Here is a 23,578-nt window from a genome sequence, read left to right on the forward strand (position 1 = left end):
TAGGTAAAGCAGTTGTCCTACAGCTTTTCGTATAATCCTACTAAAAACATACCTAGAATACGCCATGTTTTAACTCACTTGCAGGTTTTTAGTCAGGCAGTTGACCAATATCGATGCCTAAAATCGGAGTGGAACAAAACAACCCAGAGATCTGATGCTCAGCGCCGCCACAACGAGCTCTGTGGTTCTCCAAAAACCACAACGATATCCTAATGAGGGAAGTTACTTAATGCTATCATACCATTTCACAACTCTTTCACAAATTATGTAACTAGTAGCAGTAGTTATTCTAATCTTAATGAATGCGTTGTGCCAACTACCTAACCTACATACATACATACATACATACATACATACATACATACATACATACATACCTACACATGTAGGTTAGTGCCTATGGAATGTTGCGATATCAGATCGGGGGACGGAATCCAGTTTTACAGTACACTCGGGACTCACGTCATGTTATCATCAGAGACATATTGGACGAGAAAGTACCCTGGAAACTGTACATCCGACCCAGCATAAGAGGCATAAGAAGCATAAGAAGCATAGGATGAGTAATATCTTATGTTTCACAGTGGTAACCATGATGTTACATTCTCAATTGCCAAAGTGTGTGCACTCGGCCCGCGAATGCTGTGCCACCTGGTACTACAGGTATCAATTAACACACCACTATCAAATCTTGGGCTTGAATCTATACTTAGTAGCAATGGCAACACTGTAGCTATGTATGTATGAGCACTTTCAAGTGAAGATCTAGTTATGTATTATCAAGGACCTCCAGTCGGGCCAGCTACATAGTTCTCCCAGGTTCAACCTGTTCTGCGGCGTTAGGACATAGTTAGCACATGCCTACCTACATAGGTGCCTACATGTACCTACCTACCCCTTCGGACTTACTAAGCTATCAAGGCCTACTTATTAAGTCATATGACAACCAAACGACTAATAGACTCCGAACAAGTCGTGCCCATGGCTAAGCAGCTATGAAGGCAGTGGTGATTCGTCAGCTTGACGAGAGGGACCAATCAGGAATACGGAGCGGAACGGTGTCTCAGAGTAGTATTTACGCACAAGTTGGTGCTGACAATGCATGCGGTATGTGTGTGATCTAACATACAGTACGGCCAATACGCCCCATACGGGGGTACGCTTTCTATATCCATGTTACTATAAGGGGCAATCAATGACAAAGACAATGGCTGAATTGCTTATTGGGTAACATGTTACGGCATCACCCCCTAGAACCCCATAGGATCGAGGCAACGACACAGCAAAAGCTGGCTTGCCAAGATGCCAGGAAGTGCGTGTGTACGTATGTATTCAAGGTTTGCATGGCAGGTCCGAGGAGATGTATCAAGCGCAATTTTCGTAAGGATAAATGTTTTGGTATTCATCGTATCAAAGAGTATATCACACTTTTTTTTTTTTTTTGCTTAGAACGGTAGCTCGCTAAGATAGCCGAACGGCCGCTTTGAGACATCAAGCCGTGATTCTGCTTAGCTGAAGGGAGGGGGGTTATTGCTCAGGTTTCCATGGGAGAGACTCTTGAAGGATATTAGTTTGGAAGTCTACTTAGATGCTATAGGTTACATTGGAAACGGCCCTTTCCTTCCTTCATCACTTTGACAGCTCTTCTTTATCATAAACTCACTCCATCCTCGACATTGCCCGTTTCAGGTGGAGACGGACGATGCCAACTTCGCTGCCCATAGCGACTCTTTGTGAGCTGCTCTCAACAATCCGGCAATAGGAGTATCATTGCTCAAGACCATCCCAGGCCTTGGGCGAGATAGGAAATAGCATTTCACATGGAATGCTTGGCACTCTTCTACAAATGACATCTTAAAGTGGATTTAGTGCTCCGGGAGCGATCGTGGAAACCAACAAATGCGAGGCTGAACACGTCGGCGATGTCAATGAGATCCTCGAACCACTATGGGCGCTCTCGCCAGGGATTCGGAAGACCCATTAGTACGAATGAAATCGCCACTTTGGTCATTCGACAAGATAACTATGTAATCAACAGAGAGTTTTGGTAATATGAGAACTCTGTAATTGGGGCTGGTTTCCCATCCGCCATGGATGAGAATGACTGTGCCGCCCGCCGACGGTGCTCAGGACCAGGAAGTACAAAATGGCTGCCGACCAGGACCATGGTAGCTCCGATGCCAAGATACGATTTCCCTAAAGAAGCCGGAGCAAGAAGCCGGAGATATACTTGAACGCTTGAAAGCCCGGGGAAGATGCCTAGACTTCAGAAGGTGCTCAGGTCTCGTTATTCGGAAACTTGGAATAGGTAGGGGATAAGTATTCCATACCTAGGTACTTATTTCAACTAAGAAAGGGAAATATGAGAGCTAAGCAATCCTCATCATGTCGAGTTGAGTAATCTTATTTTGTGCTGCGATCAGAGTCTGGGTGGACATCGCCGACATGTCAACAAGAGTGGAAGGAGATATTGCCGTGCTGGGTAAGGAGCATCCATTCGAAGGCTCAGTCGATTGGATTGTAGCGTTAGTGGTTACGATCGTTACGATCGCGCTCGCGCTCGAGAACCCCTGAACACCCCTTATCACCGGGGATAAGACGCCCACGTGGAAAATGGAAAATGTCAAAAACATTGGACGAGTGTGTCCCGGTTCGCAAGGCGCAATAGCTTATGGGTACCTCGGTACAATACATGACCGCTAACATTGATTCCAACATTGAAGTTCTGATATTCAATGTTGTTGAATGTTCCAAGGTAAATGCATGGAAACAGGTTATTCAATTATAGGGATGATAGGGATAATAGGGATAACTAATAAAGATAAGCTAAGTAGGTACTTAGTAACACAGCATTAAAGGTACAAGCACAGAAACATTGAAATTATATCATTGATATCATTGAATCCCATCATCAAACTTACAAATCAGCCAACCCGATATAGCTCGCAACTTGTTTCCGCTTTGATACTTGAAATCCTTCAGCACACACTATCGTCAACTTGTACCGTAATCTAATGCACACCTCCTACGCACATCACGTGTTCCGCTGTGCTGTCCTCGTAGCCAGAGCACCAGCGACGACGAAAAGTAAAACCATTAGAAGAAGCCCTCATCAGCTCCCGGCACTATTGTCCCAGAGCCGCCGGTTCTTCGCGGCCTCGCCAGCCATGACGACCCACACGCCCCGGTTCTCCGCTGGCGTTGACGAGCCGGCTCTGGCCCGGGAATTAGAACCCCTGCTGGCGTCAGCAGGTCTTGGGGGCCGCTGGGCATTGATACCCGGCGGCGAGGGCCTCGAAAGGACTTTCAGCTTTAAGACGTTTGCGAAGACTTGGGTGAGTTAGCCATTATAGCACGCCGTCCTTGTCTTCCTTCTTTTTTTCTTCTTTTTTTTTCTCGCTTTTTTTTCCTCCCTCTACGTGGCCGCAATCATTCCCGGAACCTCCTCTCATTGGAGCCTCCCTCGCAGCATGCCCCCAGATCCAGTAATTCCATGGGCACCGGGTCGGGAAATGGAAGCATGCTGCTTGGAACTACCGACAGGGCAAGCCGGGCAGATCAAGTGGGTTCAAGTAATTCGTTTTAAGTCGTTACCGGGTTCTGTTACCTCGAGGTACTCACAATACTACCTACCTACCGTCAAGTCGACATATTAGCTTTGACGTCTGACGACGGACGGGACGCCGGCGTTTAGCACATCGTCAGATTCTAATCGCCGTGACCCACTACACGGCGTCAATGTTGTTAGGTTGGGCACGAGAAACAGTCATCCTATCCTGCTGACGCCCACGAAAGTCTCCACTTGCCGGCTGCGGCCCTCTCACGGGTTTCAATATCGCCGTCAAAAGGGTAAATGGTGTCTGTCGTTCAATGTTTTATGGGATGATGACCTACCTACTCCAGGGAAGTCGAACAGACGATATATGGATGACCTATACTCTCACCACTACAACCGCACCATGGAGCAGTTCTATGGTTCTATCACCCCCAAAGAATGTGAAAGCAAAGCGAGAAGAGTAGAGAGTTTTGACTAACCACTGTTGGGTCTCTACGCAGGACTTCATGACTGCAGTGTCACTGCAATGTAAACTAAAGAATCACCATCCAGAATGGTCCAACGTAAGGCGCACTTCGTTACACTCTCTATAACCGCATCACCAGCCTACACCAACCTACACCAACAACACATCAGCCTACACGAAAGCATAACCTACCTACCCACTTGATGATATCTACCTTCAACACGAAGTTTCTGAACTTACCATAGCAACGTCTCTAGTCCAAGAGCCGCTGGTATCTATGAAAAGTTGATACCTCGTTACACCTTTCACGAAACTCTTTCCATTGTTTTTCTTACACATACACCAATAGCCGCCCCTTACTCGACCAACCCGACCACATGCTCCTCCATTGAACCTACCTAATACACTACACATACCTGCTGACTGACTGCTAATATCATTATTACCTACCTATGTACAACATTTGCTGACTCATCTCCCGTCGTGTCGCCAACGTGCAGGTCTACAACACCACTCACATCCGATGGACAACGCATAACCCCAAGGGCCTCTCTACCAAGGATATCGAGCTGGCTGCCATCAGCGACGGCCTTGCTCGGGATTTCGGCGAGGTTGTCGAGGAACCCAGTGGTAATGACACCTGCTCACTGAGACAGGTGACGGACCGTGCAGTCGCCAGCGCTGGCGACTGCTGTACCCCTAAGCCTAAGTAAGGGGGTCAAGGGGCTAAGGGGGAGGGCTAATATTGATCCGTCCATAGCTCTACTATGTAGCTCGTAGACATGGTTCTGGAAGTGGCTCTAGGTTAGTTGGTTGCCCTAGGTTAGCTAGTTGATTAAGAATACTAGGTAGGTACCCAAAATCAACTACGGATCAACGCTGTGTGGTTTTGGCCACTGAAGATCTTGCGAAAAGGCTTGATCCTGGTTTTTTTGCCACCCGGCTTGACGGTATCGGAATCATCGATCCGTACTATATTACCTATGGACCTACATAGGCACCTAGGTATGTGGGTAATCTTGAACTGCGTTGCCGGGCTGTAGGCAGCTTGGATGGTTAGGAGAGGCTGAACATAAGGATCGAGGAAGCTAGCTATGTGGCGAAGCATTATCCAACACCTACAGTACCTAAGCTGCTGAGGTGCACGGGCTATTGTGTGTGTGGTTAATCTAGACAACCACCCCTTAACCTAAGATGTCTTGCTAGACTGACTACAATAAATCCACCGCAGACTATGAGACATCACCCCCCCAAAATTAGAAAAGTAAAAACACAATCACTCGAGCCCTAGGAGCGTAGGAATGTAAGATTCTTTGGAAGCAAGCATCTTCATATTAACCACCACCACTACCACCTCTCGCCCAATTACCGCATGCGATCCAAGCACTTGAAAAAATATATATTTCCAACAAAGACCACCTACCTGGCAGGCAAATGGCGATATATCGCAAAACCTCGACATCTCACTGAACTCTATGCTCCATTTCTGTAGTTCTAACCTAAGCTCGTCTACCTACATACCTATTGGAACAAAACAACACTGACAGAAGCAAAACCTCAAAAGGGGTAGGGGTGAAGCATAAACCTTGTGTGCAGCAGCAAGAACTAGAGTCTCTTTGCGATAGAACTCGAAAGGGATACCTTACGAGGGCAAGGAAATCATCATACAAGATCACATACCTATTCACGCGATTAAGACACTAGGTAGCAGGATTCATGTTTTATGTAGGTAGTCTGCTTCGGGCTCCATCGTAGGGACACACCGAGCTCGTTATTAATCTATGGGCAGTTTTCTCTTCTCTTCGTAACAATTACAAAGGTAGTATTAAGTTTGGTGGTGTGTGCGGTTCCCAAGCCACCGCGGTTAAACCACCCAAATATCTATAGAATTAACGATCGACGCAAAAAATCGCTGGGTGCTTTCGTTCTATGTACTGCGTCTGTTGTTGCAATTAGGGAGGGCTCAAAACTTCCTCCTTCCTCAGTGACCAGCATTTCTGATAACCAGGAGCAAGTAAACCTCGGGGAAACCGGCGGCAATACTAATAGATTGCTGATTGAACCGCCATAAACGCCCCCAAATGTTATCCTATTGCCAAACCGAGGATTTGGCTCTTTACTCGGCCTTCTTGGCCTTCATGGCCTGGACCTTCCTCTCCCTGCGGCGCTTGGCGGCCTCGGGGCCGGATTCGGTGTCTAGCATCCAGTCCCACCATGTGAAGCTGGAGGAGTAGTTGCCAATGAACTTCTCGTGGTGAACATCGTGGTGGTAAGCACCAGCCCAGAAGGGCAGGAAATGCCTCAAGCTCCAGGGGAAGTCGTATCCGCTGTGGGAATCGATAGCCTGGAAGAGACGACCGACAATCCACATGTACATAGTGAAGAGGTGGAGCTCGCCAGTTACAGAGGCCCAAACAATGGGACTTCCGACTGTTCCAAGCGCGAGGAGCATAGTCTCGATCGGCGAAGCGTACTCAGCGGCTAGACCGAAAGGCGCCGAGTAAGTGTGGTGTAGCTTGTGAATCATCTTGTATAGAGGACCATAGTGCAGAGCTCGGTGGAACCAATAGTGCCATGCATCTTCAATGACAAAGAAGACTGAGATTTGTAGGGCCATAGTCTGGATCTTGGGGAAGGGGACACCGTAATCCATGCCGAAATAGGTGGCGATTGGGTGGAAGAGCCAGATCTGAGGCAATTCGACTGTAACATGGCTCAGAAGCACCAAAGCAGCACATTCCCACTGCTCCTTCCACGTCGGGATCTTCTGGTTCTGAATCTTGTACTTGTTGAAGTAGGGAATGCGGTCGAGGACCATATAAGGGATACACCGGCCGAAGTAGATGATTTCGTGCATCATGAAACTCATGATACCTGTCGCCAACACGTCATTTTGCATCCACAGGTACCAAGCCTAACAAAGCACCGAGTCAGTTTCCAGATCGTGCCTGGGGTATTTATTGATTAGAGGGAAAACTAACAGCCCATAAGCGCTCAACAACATTGAGCTGAACATTGTACTTGGAAACCTCCTCGAAGACGCTAAGATAAGTATCGGGATGGCTAAAAGCACCCACAAGGGTAGTATTCCTATAGTAAGGTATTAGTTGGTGCTCAATAGCGACGCGTCGTGATGGTCTTTTGCGAGTTTTTTCTTTGGACAAGAAAAAAAGGGGGGGCAAGCACATACATTGTAGCCATGGTGGAGTAACAATGCGATGGTGGTCGTCTAATGATCCCTTTCCTAGAGGATAAAAGAATGTACCCAGCTGGGAATGGTGATAGGGAAGGAAGAGGAAGGAAGGAGATAATAAAAAAAAAAGGTTGAGAAGACAACGAGTATTTGTTGTAAGTTAATAAAATAGAGAATTACTCCAAAAGGCGATAGGGATAAATTAGAAATATTTTAGCGTTTTAGGGGCCCTTGCTAAGTCCCAGTTCCTGGACGTACGACCCAATCACTTATGCTGCCACAATGATTCCACCTGGAACTTACTCTTCCCGTTCTCTATACCTTGTACTTAACTATGTATCTAAACTATGTACCTAGGTAGCTTTCGTATTCGGATTTAGAATACAATTTCCCCAAAGAAACATTTTGATCTGATAATTAAGCTTATCGATATCCAATTCAACCAACCAACAGCCGAATCCACTTTAAATGTTTATCAACATGGACAAGGATTAGCTACGTGGCAATGTCACCTGACCGGCAACGTCCCTACCCGATCAGTTCAGATCAGTTCACTTTGCATTCTTTTCTTACTACATATGTACTAACTATTATGTAGTTACATGTACTACTAGTACGGCATAGTAGTACATAACTACATAACATTTGAATCCACTTGGCACAGCCTGCCAAAATGGAAAATGGGGCCTCACAGGCTCACACCTATCATGTACATACTGTACCTTACCCTGTTCAGTCTAGAGAACCACATGCACAACTTGAGAATCATGAATTAATATTTTCTACACATGGTTATTTCTTTATGACCTCATTCAATATTACAACATCCCAAGAGTACATAATCGACTGACGAACATTCGACATTTAACCCTGCAAACTTGGTGGATTTATCATACAACATCCGGCCGGCACACCGCAATACTGCATCGTTTCATCAAAGCTTTCTGTAAGCCTTACAGTAGCTGAACCAGTTGGTAGACAGGGAACCATCGATCAAAGGCCAAGCAGATCTGTATCTGGCTTCCTATTGGTTGATCACACTCACTTCTATTCCACGTTCTGGATGTTCTGGATGTCCCGGGCCTCATCACGGAAGACTTCCAACTCGAATACCTTGTTAGGCATCTACAGGGATTGGCTGGCTACCCATCGTGACATGATTTACTGTCTAGTAGATCTTCAATTGCCAATCATCAGCTATGTCCAGCAGAGCCTCTGAATCTCGACCCATATAAATTTACTTTGTTAACAGACATGTCTTTAGTCGCTGAGTAAGTTCTTTTTTTATGAACATAGTTATATCTTATACCCACAAGAACAAAGTCACTTATGATTTTGTTAGTCAAGTACGGCGCTTGGACGCACAGTTGGACCGTATCCCTTTTGGTCACTTAACAAGCTATGATGCCACCCAGTCACCCATAGACTTGGATAGTCCTCGCGTCAAGGACTTATCAAAAGTGATCAAATCTTTGTCTACAACAGGATCACAAAAAGCTCTTACAGCATGGCAGCTGCACTCTCTCTTGACTCAGTCGAGTTTATTTCCAGAGCCTGGCGGCGAAATATCAGCTACACAGTACGAAACAGAACTGGAGTGGCTATTGGTTAGCAAAGCAACTGTCCAAACCTATGGAATAATTCTGGACACATTGCTGGATCAGATCATCCCCTTAAGCGACCATATCTGGTATTGGGATGATGTCCTGTCTTCACCGACGTATAGCAGCATTTATATGGTGCAGACATCTCCCGTTCGGCTCTGGGCTCGGTCTAGGGAAATTTACACAGACAGCAAGGCTAAGCTTCAACAATACACCAGTGGTGCTTCAGCTACTGACTCTGAAGTCGGAGCCAATACGACATCCATCCAGGCCGGTATTTCTCAGCGATGGAGTCAATTTTATCATATCGTGAGAGAAAGCATACACGAAAAGTCTCTTGCTAATGTGCAGAAGAAAATTCTGTCCCCAGTGGCCCTCTGTCGGGCCGAGGCTCGTAGAAAGCAATCTAAGCTGAAAAAGCTGAGGGAAATGACTTCGAGCGGCCTCGGTGTCTTGATTGATGAGGGACTCGCCTTCGGCGGCAACGGCAGTGATGATGGTAAAAGTGATCTGATTCTTTCGAACAATCAGGAGTGGAAAGGTGTCGTGGAGCGCAGCGTTGCCCTGATGGACATGGTGCTCAAAGATGTTTTAACGTTGAATGTCGGGGTTGCCGACTTCGAAGATAGGGTATTCGCTGGCGTTGAGGAGGATCCTGAATTATCGATCCAGGCTGAGGAGGATGAGATACCCCGTCCAGCAGTGGTGGCTAGGAGACTTTTGGACCTGCTGGAAATGCATCTACCGGGACATGTTGAAGCGGCGGAAAAGATGGTAGCAGAAAATGGGCGACCGTCAAGACTTGTGAGATATTGGCTGCCTGCTACTATCCTTGTCTTTTCCTCGACGACGATTCTCCGGATATTGGTCAACAAGAAGCAAGAGATCCTACACTGGATTAGAGATCTTGGAGTAACCGTGCGCGACTTCTGGTTCAATTGGGTTATTGACCCTGTTCGAAAAGTTGTCAGCACTATCCGCCATGACGCCAATAGCGAAATTGCCATCATGAGTCGAGACAGTCTTCAGGCGGACAGAGACAGCTTGGAACGTATGGTCGTCGACTTTGCTCTCGATAACCCTAGTTCTGCCACTGGTGCTTCCTCGATTTCAGAGTCGCAGGTAGCCGACATCAGAGCCAAGGTCCGGGAGGGAGATGTAACGCCTATTCTGCGGGCGTACGAGAAAGACCTGCGTAGCCCTCTAAAGGGTACCGTTCGAGGTGACCTAGTCCGAACGTTGCTTATCCAGGTTCAGAAGACCAAGGTCGATATAGAGGTTGCCATGACCGGTATCGATACCCTTCTGAAAAGCCAAGAGCTTGTCTTTGGCCTCGTCGGACTGACACCTGGCATCCTGGTGTCGTTTGGAGTTGTGCAGTACCTTCGGGGTGTGCTCGGAGGGAGAAAAGGCTTTCGTGAGAACCGAAGGGCTGGTAAATGCGTACGGGTTCTCCGCAATATCGACCGCATCTTGTCCGAAGCGACACCTTCGCCAAACAACCTTTTATCCTACAAAGACCACGGTCTCCTTATTTGCGAGGTGCACGTTCTGCGTCGACTGGCACATAGTATACTGCCAGCGGACATCGAGAAGGATTTCTTGGAAGACTTGGATGATCTTGCTAACCTCAAAGGTATCCAGTCCCAATTGCGTGCCCTGGACAGGATACGTTGGGCATATTCCAAGTGGTTGAGATAAATCATACCGGTGTACTATGTTGCTACCACCTCACTACCTTAGCAAAGCATGCCTGGCTAGTATTAGTATAATACAGCGAACAAGCGGTAAATCGATATGTTACCATCCCAATCTTTATTCGCGTAATTGAGTGGATGATACATGCAAGTTGTACTTTGCGTGGATCTCGTTGCGACTGTAAAGGGACATCTGGAGTACAGATGACAGATGACAGATGACAGATGACAGATGTACTTGCATACACAATAACTACCTAGTACATATAACTACATATACATCCATAGTATGTAATAACCTGGGGTTGCATGAAAATAAATAGCAAATGGGATATGGTGGAAAAAGAAGTGCGATTCTTGAAACGCCTGTCTCATTGTTCCGATGAACCCCTTTTCTGTTATTGTCTCTCGATGAGGCAGCTCCAAACACCGAAGGCATGAATTGATTGCCATGTGTGTGTACCTGTTGTAGTCCTGTACCCTGTACCTGCGGTAGTAAATTACTACTAGGTACATAGTACTAGGTAATAGTTACTAGCAAGATTCAAACATTAAACTAAAATACATCAAAGTTCAAGTTCTTGTCCACCCGTCTTACGTAAGCTAGGGACAACCACGACTTAACATGTAGGTACGGATATATCCGGATATTGGATGTGCCTGACTGAGGTCATCAAGGAACCATAAACCGGACAGGCAGTTACTATCGAGGCCTATCTTATCCTATCCTATGGGCACATGAGCGCTAACACGTCCATTAGTTGGATACTATGATTGACTATGATTGATCTGGGTTAATCTGGGCAACCATGTACCAAGTCTCCAAGTCTAAAAGCAAACTCGGCGGTGACTGCCCTGCGACTACTGCCTTACTAAAATAATAAAGTAATGCTAAAACATTTGAAGAATAATGCATTGAACACATGTAACTCAGTACCTGCCTTAGGTTTGAGGCTGCCTCGTTTGGGTCAATCATTCCTTTGGGACTTTCCATTGTGAAAGTTGCACACCGTTATTTGAGTTATCGTAGTCTCACTCTTCTCAGTGCTCCTCTTAATTTTCTTGAATTCTTTCAATGTTTTTTTTTTAATAGTTGCATAACGTTCCGTGCTATGATAGCTTAATAATACATGATACTCTTACTTGTCCACTTTCACTTCCACTTCCGCTCTTTCACTCCTGAGTCTAACATTAGTTACTAGGTCATACCTAAGGTCGTACCTAAGGTCGTAACTATTAACTAACTGAACTTCTACAATAGCAACGTAAGGCACTAGTACAAAGCAAGTTAGATAAGTCTAATAATTTTGCCAAGGATACCTAGTACCTACTACCTATGCACTTGAACGGTTGAACCACCTTTATTCACCATTGATTACCACTATCACTACCGCTACCTACCACTACCTACCTACTTACTACATACCACCACCACCATTACCACCATTACCACCACTACTACCAACTACTACCAACTACTATTATCACTAAACCACTATTACTTTACCACTTACTTGCCACTGCTTTACCACTAACGCTATTACCCATTACCCAACTATTCACTGCCACATCTGACAACACGTTTTGTTTGCTGTCCCGTGCTTGTGAACCATTATCTCGACATTCAAGACCGCGTTTTAATACAACCAATCCCTAGACGAAGATAGAACGGGCGAATTTACCTTGATATTCTCTGCCGTCTACGACGAGCGACTTTGCCAAAATGTCGGGCAACAGAAACTACGATTTCTTAGTATGTCCCCATCATCCCTCTCTTCGATCCGATTGATAGATATCAAGATCACTCGATACCGCTTCTTTCTATTTATTCTTTCTATTTCATATCTCGGCCAATGGCCATTACATTGCTTGACTTATACTAACGAACGCTTCCAACTTTTTTAGATCAAACTCCTTCTAATCGGCGATTCCGGTGTCGGTAAATCATGCTGCCTGCTGCGATTTAGCGAAGACTCTTTCACGCCGTCCTTCATCACGACCATCGGGATTGACTTCAAGATTCGTACGATCGAACTAGATGGCAAGCGAGTAAAGCTACAGATCTGGGATACGGCTGGTCAAGAGCGATTCCGGACCATCACGACGGCTTATTATCGCGGCGCGATGGGCATCCTCTTGGTTTATGATGTTACGGATCAAAGATCCTTCGAGAGTAAGGATAACCTTGACTCCTATTCCCTTTTTATCAGATCTTGCTGGACATGAAAATCATACGTACAAGGCCAAGGTTATAAAAAAAAAAGTTGGACTCGACATGAGTAATCTATCAACATGGCAAAGGGACCGCTATATATTTCCAGCAACGTTTGATAAAATTCTTGATTCTCGACGCTAACTCCTACTTCTTTAGATATTCGAACCTGGTTTGCTAACGTCGAGCAACATGCCACTGAGGGCGTCAACAAGATCCTCGTTGGCAACAAATGTGACTGGGAAGAGAAGCGAGTTGTATCGACGGAACAGGGCGAGGCATTGGCTAAGGAGCTGGGTATTCCTTTCCTCGAGGTTTCCGCCAAGAGCAACATAAACATCGACAAGGCATTCTACAGCTTAGCCGCCGACATCAAGAAGCGCATCATCGACACTTCCAAGGCCGAGCCTACACAATCAACCGGCGTCAACGTCGCGCAGGGAGATGGTAATGGCGGGCTAGGAAAATGCTGCTAAAGAACGAGCGAGAAGTAATGGAGGAGTAGGGAGAGGGCAGCTCAGAAAGAGTTGCGGGCGAGGCGCAATGTTGAGCTAAGCCACGAGGCTGGCAGATTTCATGTTATCAAGCGAGTTAACTACCGTAGACCGAGGATATGATTTATGGAACCCAAAGAATCCCCAAGGGAACGAAGAATAAGGAGGTGGTGTACTGCCTGGGAAAGGGGGGGGTTTAAGTGAATGAGGAGGGGGAAGGGGGAGGGTGGGGGCAGAGCAGGCCAGAAGAAAGCCAAGCTTGCTTCACGATAGACACTGATCACACAGAAACCACACAACACGCAACGTACCACAGATACATGAAGAATGAGGCCTGGGGAAGGGCATAGTGAGGGCGACTATATTTGGAGGAGTTTGGTTGATATGGGGCTTAATATACTTTTCCAGTCATCGTATCTGTTCTCTTTTGTGCTTTTGACTTTTCCTGAATATATATGTGATGTGATGTGATGTGACATTTGAACCAGAATCTTTTCACAATCCCTTGCACCCTAGGTTAGGTAATGAAGAGAGTATATGGCACCTTGGGTATTTTCTTCACACTGCCCAAGGTGATTTACATTGATTTTAAAATTTGACTTTATAACCTTGCCTTTTACAATTGCATTTTGAATTTTCAACTTCCTTTCACCACAGCACCTCGGTATTGAATATCCTCGTCTCGTCCCACGACACCTCCCCCTTTTCCCCCTCGAGGCTCATCTGCAGCCGCAGCTCGCGGCGGTGCCAGTACCGGACGAAGCGGTGCGCCTCGGCGTCGTCGGTGAAGGGGATGATGAACCGCGGGTACTGTCTGTATCTTTTGTCGTCTGCGGGGGTGGTGGTAGTGGTGGTAGGATCTGGCTCTCCTTCGCTTGCTTTTGCCTTTTCTTCTTCTCCTTGGCCTTCTACCTCTTGTCCTGCTGGCTTTCCTTCTCCCGCCCTTGCAGGCGTATCCTCCCTATCCTTCCACCCCAAAGCCCGTCCGCCCTCATTCTGCAGACTGCTCAGCTCGACGTTGCCCGTGTCCCGATCATGGCTCTTGAGGATGCTCTTCCCAAACGGCAGGATCCCGTTCTCGAGATCGGTGACCCGCCAGGGCAGGCCGCGTTCCAGCCCGTCCTCGCGGATGGCCTGCTGCAGGGTCTCGACGGAGACGCGGCCCCCGCTGAAGGAGACGAGGACGAGGTGGGAGGAGCCGGCGCGGGCGGCGAGGCGGTCAACGAAGGCGGCGTTGCCGCCGACGTCCAGGGCCTGCAGGCGCTCGGGGCTCAGGGCGTGCGAGATCTCGAGGTTCAGGCGCTGCGAGGGGGGGACGAGCGTGAACCCGCGCAGGGCGGCCGCCACGTCCGTGCCATCGGGCGCCGTGCGCAGGCCGTCGGGTAAAGGGGCCACGCGTCGCGAGGCTGTTTTGCCGTGGTGCGCCCCCGGGATGTAGGTTTTTCCCAGCTCCCAGAGCCGCTGCACGGCGTCCCGGTACGAGGTGGCGGCGGCGGCGCTGTCAAACAGCACGAAGTAGTGGCCTAGCGGGGCCAGGGTGTCGGGGTCCCGCGCCTGCACGACGCGCAGGATGCCGCCGACCCAGCCCTCGACGTGCGCGCCCCGCGCGCCGAGACGCAGGAAGTCGCTCTCGGTCAGGTGCTTGGAGGCCGACGAGAGGATCAGCATGGACTGCGCGCGCAGCGGGATGATTTGGTCCGAGAAAGGAGAGGTGGGGGGTAGGTCATCGCCGAGGGGGGAAAAGGCGAAGTCGTCGAGGAGCTGGGAGGCGAGGGTTTCGATGGGGATCGGGTCGTCGCCGAAATGGTTGGTTTCGTCCGGGAAGAGCTTCTCGAAGAGGGAGGGGGTTTTGTTTGGGGGTTGTGGTTGTGGTTGTGGTTGTGGTATTTGGTTAGTGGCAGTAGTGGTGGCATTGTGGTCTTCTGGCTGGGTCGACGGTTGTGGTGGTGTTGGTGGTGACAATGGTGATGGTGGTGGCTTGCTGCTATCGTGCAACTGCCTCGTAGATGTGGACCGCCATGCTGCTGATGCTGATGCTGCTACTGTTGCGACTACCGATCGTAAAGGTTGCCGCTGGAGCTGTCGTAGGAGCATGAGGCGGCAAAGGGTAATGCCAAGCGCATTGCAATTTTTATATAATACAAGGCACTTGAAGTTGGAAGAAGAAGATGATGATGATGTCAAATTTAGGAAGAGGTAACTATGGATGTGATAGGAAAAGTCAAAAATCAAAAGCTAGGTAGGTACCTAGAATGCGCTAACCATCAAAGTTTCCTTAGGCTCTTTAGGGTGGTTTACTTGGTTTTGATTGGGCATCTGTATTGTACCAGTGTGTAACATTCACTTTGCGATACAATGTTCATGTTACAAGAATATCTGAACTGAACATCTCACTCTTCACTCTTCACTCTTCACCTTTCACCTCTTTACTTGGTTTTAATATAATGTTCTTGAATATTGAAAGATTTAAGAATATAATATTTGTTATATTTGTTACAACCAATGATGATCCAAAGTTATGACCTGCCTGGTTATTGATAAGAAGCTATAAAACTTGATATACATTTTTCAACACACTAAGAAGATTCTTTCTCCTGGGGCACCAATACCAGAAACAATGGGCAGAGATGACTTCAAAATACGGCTCCAGCCGCAGGACGTGGCCAGTCAAAAGAGCCCAAATTTTAGAAACTCCGCCAAAATCTTCATTCATCCGACCACCTTTGCTCAGGGGGGTTTCAACACAGCACACCTGTGCAACATTGAGGTAGAGGAGCTAGGTCGATGGGAGTTGGTTGCCTGGCCCGCCCCAGACAAGAATGTTGCCAACAATATTGTGTCTATCAGTCGAGTCTTTCAAAAGAAAGCTGGCCTAGAACTCGGTCAGATGGCTAAGGTGACCCCTGGCAATGGTCCCGTACCCGATGCTGGAGTTGTCGTTATGAGAGAGATTACCCCTGACGCTACTCCCTTACCTCCATCGGAACAGACGAGGTGGCAGTATCATCTGGAGAGCCGACTAGGTAAGTCTCTATCTTCTTGCCCCTTATAAGTCTTGATTGCAAACACGTTGTCGTGTTGTTCAGGGCTCATTGCCCCTTAACGAGCATTACCGAAGATCATTTGGATTTACTTGCCATGGACTTTCTATCTCATCGTCACGTTCTCTTCTCCTAGAATGTTCCTTGAACCCCATTCATGTAACAATAGTCTGACTATATCCACAGAGGTAGCTGAATACATAATGTCGGGCATATCATTCGATGATATCGTCTTAAACGGATCAAGGCGTTCATTTCGTGTCACGTCTGTAAATGGTAGAGTTGATGGTGTAGCCAAATACACACCAAATACTACCGTAGTTGAGTTATCCAACAACGAAGCAAGCAACCCTCGGGGTAAGCTTGAAGTAAGCTTGCTGCCAGGCATGAAGCGCCCAACAGACGAGCTTAACGAATTCTTTAATGATTATAATGTCGAGTTTGACGGATATACCACACCAACTTACTCGTGTGGAATCGTCATCCACGGCAGCCATGGGACAGGGAAATCGATGCTACTAGACCACATCGCTGCTACCAACTGGGGAAGGGTTGTTCGGTTGAGTTACCATGAAAAGACGACAACAATCCAGCAACATTTCAAAACCGCCATGGAGCAGCGGAGCCCGACTATTATTTTTATCGACGACATCACGAAACTGATAGGAAAAGACCAGTCGAATCGTCAGGTCATGATCGAGACTATCGGCGAAGGGCTCGATGCCCTGGCCAACAAGGCACGCCAGCAAAACATAAGACCACAAGTCCTCGTGGTAGCTACCTGCCTCGACTTTCTAACCGATATCCCCCACGCGCTTCAGCGGCCCGGCCGATTCGAAGAACACATCGCTCTCCCCATCCCGGACGCACAAGGCCGCAAGGAAATCATCCGTTTCCACCAGCCGACTTTTGCCGAGGACGTCTTTGACCAGCATGTTTCGGATCTGGGCGACCGCACCCACGCGTACACCGGCGCGGACCTGCGCAAGGTCCTCTACCGCGCTACGAAGGCGTGGAGGAAACGGGTAGGCAAGCCTTCTAAGGCGCACCCCCTGACTTGGGAGGATGTGACGAAGGGGCTCCACGAAGTGCGGCCTACGGCTATGCACGACATCAACCTCAAGCCGCCTACGGTGCGCTGGAGCGATATTGGAGGGTATGAGGAAGTTAAGGTTGCGCTGCAGAGAGTACTACGACGGCCTACGGTATGTCCTAGCCCCTTATCCCTAGATGTGCCTGTATATATGTCTGTTTTTACCTAATATACTAACGATATTCCAAACTCAAAGGGACCCCGCGCCAAAATGTCCAAACCACCCAAGGGCGTACTACTCTACGGACCGCCGGGGTGCTCCAAGACCATGACCGCGCAGGCGATGGCAACAGAGTCCGACTTCAACTTCTTCGCCGTCAAGGGTGGCGAGCTGCTGAACATGTACGTCGGAGAGACGGAGCGCTCGATCCGCAACCTGTTCAAGCGCGCGCGCGAGGCCAGCCCCAGCATCATCTTCTTCGACGAGTTTGATTCTATAGCCGGATCGCGCCAGGGGCCCGGTTCCTCCGGTGGCTCTAGCGTGCAAGCCTTGACAACCTTACTCACGGAGATGGACGGCTTCGAGCGCATCGGCGAGGTCTTCGTGCTCGCCGCCACCAACAAGCCGGAGCTGCTGGACTCGGCGCTACGCCGACCGGGGCGCTTCGACGAGCTCATCTACGTGCCGCTGCCGGACGCCAAGGCGCGCGAGGCCATCTTCGCGGCCAAGGCTAAAGAACTGGGGTTTCCGGAGGGCGAAATCGATATCCCGGAGCTGGCGGCGCAGACGGAAGGGTTCTCGGGCGCCGAGGTGGCGCGGATCTGCGACAAGGCGTTTTGGGATGCGGATGAGGATGAGGAGGGGAGTGTGCAGGCGATGCAGGTTTTGCTGGCGGCGATAGGGAAGACGCCGATGTTGGTCACGCAGGATATGCTGGATCATTATAAGGAGTGGCAGGAGAAGTTTCAGTCGTGAGGGGGACGATGGACCTAAGTACCTAACCTACCTACCTATAGACATGTTCATAGTAGATATCTCAATTACAAATAAATCGTAGTATAAAATCTAAAAGCAACAAAAGAATAAGATACCTACGCATAGATAAAAAGGAACAGAAAATTCAAAAGCAAAAAAGATAAAAAGATGATTTCGTCCAGGCTCGAACTGGAGACCTTCAGTGTGTTAGACTGACGTGATAACCAACTACACCACGAAACCATGTGCTTGGTTGAAAGTTGGTGGTTTGTTTGTGTATATATACATACCTACCCTAGGACTGTGGGCGAGCTTACATAGGGTTAACTAGCGCCCAAATGTTTTTCAACTTAAGCCTATTACATCCGTGTGCAGTTGCCAAGACATTGATATTTTCTTACAATGCTACGGTGCTTCCCGGCCCAAAGATACATCTTACATAGTTTGTATACTAGGTACTATGACACTATGTATGGGAAACCGCGAGACTGTATGGAAGAATTACCTTTTTGATTATGTACATATTTAGTTTAGACGGTTTCAAATGTAATGTTGGTACTATCAATGCACCAGAATTGTTGGACGATCAATTAAAGACTTGAACGTTAAAGATTTGAAGTTTCCCAACGGGTTTTCTAATCGACGTAGTAATTGTACGTGCCCGGTACGGAGACTGTACTCTTTACCAACCTTACCTGGTATACTTTACCTAGTATACATACTACTATACATAAACACAAATTATCCTAAAATCATATATATATATATGTATATATACCTACATAAACCCTCACTATACTATACCAAGTGCTCTCAAATATTTTATACCTAGTTCCACCTTCTCGTCTTCGAGGACTCGTAAAACATCATGGACTCGAAGCAGTTCCGAGAAGCGGCCATATCGTCCATTGACGATAGTGAGTCCCCTCTCACTTTATACAACGTCAAACGCCAACAATTGACTTGTCATAGTCGTCAGATACTACGATACTATCGAAGAACGCCGTGTAGTATCAAATGTTGAGCCGGGCTACCTTAGAAAAATACTCCCCGAGGAAGCTCCTCAGAATGGGGAGGCTTGGGCTGATATTCAGAAAGATCTCGAGGCCAAGATCGTGCCTGGTCTGACACATTGGTTGGTGCTAATTATACTTCTACTTCCTACTTCCTACTTCCTATTCCCATTCACAACCTGCCCCCTTCTGGATACCTAACCATCTGGCTAAAGCTTACGTACTTAGGCAATCACCCAATTTCCTAGCTTGGTTCCCCTCCTCAAGCAGCTTCCCCGCTATGCTCGGTGAGATGTACTCGGCTGCCTTCACCGGCGCCGCTTTCAACTGGATATGCTCTCCTGCCGTCACAGAGCTGGAGACCATCGTAATGGACTGGCTGGCCAAGGCTTTCGCCCTACCCGACTGCTATCTCTCGACTGGCCCCACCAATGGCGGCGGCGTCATCCACGGCACTGCTTCTGAGGCTATCGCCACTATGCTGGTGGCTGCTCGTGACAAGTACTTGCGCGAGGCCACCTCGCACATCACCGACGAAGAAGAGCGTGAGGATGCAATCGCCATTCGCCGTAGCAAGCTGGTTGCCCTCGGAAGCGCGGCCACCCATAGTGCAACCAAGAAGGGCGCCCAGATCGCCGGCGTCCGCTTCCGTGCCGTCCCCGTACATGCCGCCGACGGATACCGCATGACCGGTGCTGAGCTACGGAGGATGGTCCTGGAATTACGTGCCAAAGGGTTAGAACCTTTCTACCTAACGGCCACGCTCGGCACGACAGACACGTGTGGCATCGATGACATGGAGGGTATCGCATCCGTATTAGAGGAGCTGGCGCCGCCTGGCCCCGGGGAAATATGGGTGCACGTGGACGCCGCATATGCGGGAGCCTCTCTCATCTGCCCAGAATACCAGCATCTCACCAAGGCATTCGACCGCTTCCACAGCTATAACACGAACCTGCACAAATGGCTTCTGGTAAACTTCGACTGCAGCGCCGTATGGGTGCGGGACCGGCAGCACCTGACCGAAGCACTGAGCGTGTCGCTGGCCATCCTACAAAATCAGCACACTGAGTCCGGCCTAGTCACCGACTACCGCGACTGGCAGATCCCCTTCGGCCGGCGGTTCCGCTCCCTCAAGGTCTGGTTCGTGCTGCGCACCTACGGCATCGAGGGTCTCCGCGCGCACATCCGGAAGCACATCGGACTAGCGGAGACGTTCGGCACTTTGATGAAGGGACGACCGGACCTCTTCGAGATCATAACGGGTCCGCGGTTCGCCCTGACAGTATTCAAGCTAGCAGCGAAGGAGGGCAAGACGCTCGAAGAGCAGAACGCTACCACGAAAAAGATGTACGATGCCGTGGTCGAGGAGGGGAAGATCTTCCTCTCGAGTACGGTCGTCGGCGGCGTCTTCGCTATCCGACATAATCCCGCCACCCCGATGGTCGAGGAACATCACGTTAGGAAGCATTTTGAGATTTTGGTTGGGGCTGCCGAGAAGATACTCGCTGCTTAAAAAGGGGGAAAGGGGAGTGGGGATGCACGTGTCGTATATAGAGATTTAGACACCAAGCCTGTAGATGTTGCACGAAATAGAGACCTTAGATCTGTACTTTGTTATGGTATAGTTTGGTATGATATGCATTCTAAATATTCATAAGATCGTGTGGTAGCTTGTGCGTACCTACATAGTAACTAGAACAGACATGACTACTTAGGTAGGCATGTATCAAAACCCCTTATGACCAATGCCCACCCGTCTTTTGATGATGATGATGATGTCATGAAATATATAAATCCACACATGCACGACTCCGTTTTCCAATTTTCAATGCAAGCTTTGCTTTCCGAGGAACCTTGATGAATGTTGATAGGTAATGATGATGATCATGCTGTCGTATCATATTCTGCCTTGATTCCCGTGTATTCCTCATGTTTCTCTCTCTCTCTCTCATTTATTCCCTGTACATCATCCTAAAAAAGATTTTGCTATTTTTGTCGTTACCATGGTCGTCGTTATCATATTTGAATAGTCGAGAAATATCAGTTGCTTGCTTGCTTATAAGTGAAACCACCCCCCCCAAAACAAAAATGCCTCTAGTGAGCGAGTGTGCTTTATTCGTCTGCTTGTTTTGTTTGTTCATGTCCCCTTTTATTCTTCCTTTCCCAGCCCATAAAAGAGTGAAAAAAAAAGGGGAGAGGACATCAAATCAGGACAACCGCCTAAAACGAATCCCGCCGACTTCTCCTCCCATGGCGCCGCGAACTCGCGTCCCGAGCCCGATCCCCATCTCGTTCTCTCCTGCCGTCGTAGTTGGCAGCAGCGTCGTGACGGGGATCATTGTGGTAGTATCTGTCATCCTCCTCGACCCGTCTCTCGTATCGCGGCTGTTGTTGCTGCTCGTAGAGCCGGCCGTCTTCTAGGTTACGGAGGAGGTCTTGGTGGTGGCCTAGGTCTGCGGAGCGGATGCGGTCGCGGTCGCGCCGGGTATTGTCGTTGTTACTGTTGTTGTTGTTGTAGTTGCTGCGTCGACTTCTCTCAAGCTCGACCGTGTCTTTTGCTGTGCTGTGGTCACTACCGCCACCATTGCCGCCGTGGCCGGCGCGGGTGCTGCTCCACCTATCACTGTCTCTCTCCCTCTCCCTGTCTACCTCACCACCACCAACACGACTCTCACTCCTTCCCCTCCCCCTTCCACCCCCAACCCCACCCTGACTCTTACTCCTCCTCCCGCCCCTCCTCCTCTCCGCCTCCTCGCGGTCCTTGCGCTCCTCGTGCTTCTTGACCTGGTTCTCGATGTTCCACGCGAGCCCGATGCCCAGCATGCCGAGGACGAGGGGCTCAGTCCAGCCGAAGGGGTGCTCCTTCTCGATCTCCTTGCGGTGGGAGCGGTGCTCCGGGTGCGCGTGCGAGGGGAGGTAGCCCCGCGGGTTGACGGGGGAGAATTTCTTGCCCATTTCCTTTTTTTTTTCTTTTACTTGGTTCTTTTTGGGGGTCAAATAGGGGAAGGTTTGGCTTGTAGATAGGGGTTAATGGTGTATGTATGTGATATTGAGAATTTTGGTCTTTAGATGATATTCATGTATGAAGCATGTTATTACCACTATGTAGGTAGATAGGGAGGGAGGAAGGTTTCCGCAGAGTAGGGTGCATGGTTCCCTATATACAAAACTGGGGATCGTGATACACAAGCTATGTAACAAGTGACAAGTCCAACGGTCTGTGGCACTTGGTACGCGGAATGCCATCATCGAAAACTGAACTTTGCATGGGAAGAAATGCGCCGCTTATTCGAAAAATACAAGGGGTCCGTCGGAAGTAAGGATCAGGGATTATGCGTGCAATAAAATGCAATAGGGTGCAATAGATCTCTTCTGGATCTGGATGGTAAGGCTATGATGTCATGAATTTCCGGAGCTTTTAAATGCTGTTGCGTTTCTTTTCTGCCGTGTCACCCAAACCATTCCTCTTCAGGCCTGGTGCCTCGTCCTTTTCTCTCTCTTTTGCTTCTTCTTCTTTCCTTTTAATCCTTTTTTTAGCTTATCATCCGATATAATCGAGCGAGTTAGACATCGCTGCACCTAGACCTTCCCTTCCACCCCCCAAAATGAGGAAAACCTATGACGATGGTGCATCATTCATTGACTAAGTGAAGAATAGCTTCAGCCCCCCCGGTCGTCAAATGTAGTCAATGCAGTAACACTCGAAAACGACTTGACCGCTCAATCTGAGAGTAGTTATGTGTTAGCCCGTATGTAGTACTCTCAGTAGTCTGCCGGGTGTCGCAGCCACAAGTTTGTCGAATCTACCAGTTGATCTTCTGTCGCACTTCGCCTGATAGCACCACTCAGGTATATGGCATGATGGAGTACATATACACCCTGTGTTCCATATACATTCCTAGGGCACCTGGGCATTCTTGCTCAATCATCTTGCTAGTCGGACTGGAGGTCTATCTACCCCAGAGGCCTAGACATGGAATAGGGACGTCGGATCCATGAAACCGTAAGACATTCCCACCAAGCCATGCACCTAAACTCAAATCTTGTCATACATTGGAGACTATCAATACGCGCCGGCCAGTATGATTGGTATAGCACAACAAATCGGAAATGCGTGTTAATAAAAACGTTACCACGGGATCGAATCGAGGCGAGGTAGGTTGCAATTACAACAGCCGGCTGAATGACGTGATCGAACTCCGCGATAGCAACATCCTCTCCCTCAACGCCTAAGCCTCAGCGCGGGGTCGAACATCAGCCAGACAAAGGCGTCCAAAGCTCCGATCGGAT

The 23,578-nt window shown here is 48.5% G+C and overlaps 8 protein-coding genes and 1 non-coding gene across 9 annotated transcripts; 5 read left to right on the top strand and 4 right to left on the bottom strand.

Annotated features, from left to right (window-relative positions):
- Positions 1-2,875: 2,875 nt before the first annotated feature.
- GGS25DRAFT_470659 (uncharacterized protein) lies at positions 2,876-4,672 on the top strand. The gene is made up of 2 exons (XM_049259266.1): positions 2,876-3,335; positions 4,057-4,672. The coding sequence occupies exons 1-2, from the start codon at positions 3,015-3,017 to the stop codon at positions 4,147-4,149; spliced, it is 414 nt and encodes a 137-aa protein (XP_049121522.1). The 5' UTR covers positions 2,876-3,014; the 3' UTR covers positions 4,150-4,672.
- A 1,022-nt stretch (positions 4,673-5,694) lies between these two features.
- On the bottom strand, positions 5,695-7,524 carry GGS25DRAFT_38449 (C-4 sterol methyl oxidase). Its single transcript, XM_049258293.1, has 3 exons — positions 7,213-7,524; positions 7,004-7,112; positions 5,695-6,936 (listed from the first exon to the last, which is right to left on the bottom strand). The coding sequence occupies exons 1-3, from the start codon at positions 7,221-7,223 to the stop codon at positions 6,139-6,141; spliced, it is 918 nt and encodes a 305-aa protein (XP_049121523.1). The 5' UTR covers positions 7,224-7,524; the 3' UTR covers positions 5,695-6,138.
- A 263-nt stretch (positions 7,525-7,787) lies between these two features.
- Positions 7,788-10,751, top strand: GGS25DRAFT_470665 (ATP synthase regulation protein NCA2). The gene is made up of 2 exons (XM_049259267.1): positions 7,788-8,486; positions 8,558-10,751. Exons 1-2 carry the CDS (start codon positions 8,470-8,472, stop codon positions 10,518-10,520), a joined length of 1,980 nt encoding a protein of 659 aa, XP_049121524.1. The 5' UTR covers positions 7,788-8,469; the 3' UTR covers positions 10,521-10,751.
- Positions 10,752-11,938: 1,187 nt separating this feature from the next.
- On the top strand, positions 11,939-13,433 carry GGS25DRAFT_470668 (ras-domain-containing protein). The gene is made up of 3 exons (XM_049259268.1): positions 11,939-12,269; positions 12,422-12,689; positions 12,888-13,433. The coding sequence occupies exons 1-3, from the start codon at positions 12,240-12,242 to the stop codon at positions 13,202-13,204; spliced, it is 615 nt and encodes a 204-aa protein (XP_049121525.1). The 5' UTR covers positions 11,939-12,239; the 3' UTR covers positions 13,205-13,433.
- On the bottom strand, positions 13,434-15,499 carry GGS25DRAFT_470670 (uncharacterized protein). Its single transcript, XM_049259269.1, has one exon. The coding sequence runs from the start codon at positions 15,314-15,316 to the stop codon at positions 13,871-13,873; it is 1,446 nt and encodes a 481-aa protein (XP_049121526.1). The 5' UTR covers positions 15,317-15,499; the 3' UTR covers positions 13,434-13,870.
- Positions 15,500-15,597: 98 nt separating this feature from the next.
- GGS25DRAFT_470672 (AAA-domain-containing protein) lies at positions 15,598-18,480 on the top strand. The gene is made up of 3 exons (XM_049259270.1): positions 15,598-16,245; positions 16,450-17,468; positions 17,553-18,480. The coding sequence occupies exons 1-3, from the start codon at positions 15,840-15,842 to the stop codon at positions 18,270-18,272; spliced, it is 2,145 nt and encodes a 714-aa protein (XP_049121527.1). The 5' UTR covers positions 15,598-15,839; the 3' UTR covers positions 18,273-18,480.
- On the bottom strand, positions 18,442-18,515 carry GGS25DRAFT_t3. The gene has a single exon. It is a non-coding gene; the product is annotated as a tRNA-Val (tRNA).
- Positions 18,516-19,007: 492 nt separating this feature from the next.
- GGS25DRAFT_38683 (pyridoxal phosphate-dependent transferase) lies at positions 19,008-20,934 on the top strand. Its single transcript, XM_049258313.1, has 3 exons — positions 19,008-19,189; positions 19,245-19,407; positions 19,514-20,934. Exons 1-3 carry the CDS (start codon positions 19,141-19,143, stop codon positions 20,799-20,801), a joined length of 1,500 nt encoding a protein of 499 aa, XP_049121528.1. The 5' UTR covers positions 19,008-19,140; the 3' UTR covers positions 20,802-20,934.
- GGS25DRAFT_38803 (uncharacterized protein) lies at positions 20,898-22,919 on the bottom strand. Its single transcript, XM_049258323.1, has one exon. It carries the CDS (start codon positions 22,241-22,243, stop codon positions 21,509-21,511), a length of 735 nt encoding a protein of 244 aa, XP_049121529.1. The 5' UTR covers positions 22,244-22,919; the 3' UTR covers positions 20,898-21,508.
- Positions 22,920-23,578: the final 659 nt, after the last annotated feature.

Source organism: Hypoxylon fragiforme, assembly GCF_022984875.1.
Source record: "Hypoxylon fragiforme strain CBS 206.31 chromosome Unknown GGS25scaffold_1, whole genome shotgun sequence".
In the NCBI taxonomy this organism is placed as follows: Eukaryota; Fungi; Ascomycota; class Sordariomycetes; order Xylariales; family Hypoxylaceae; genus Hypoxylon; species Hypoxylon fragiforme.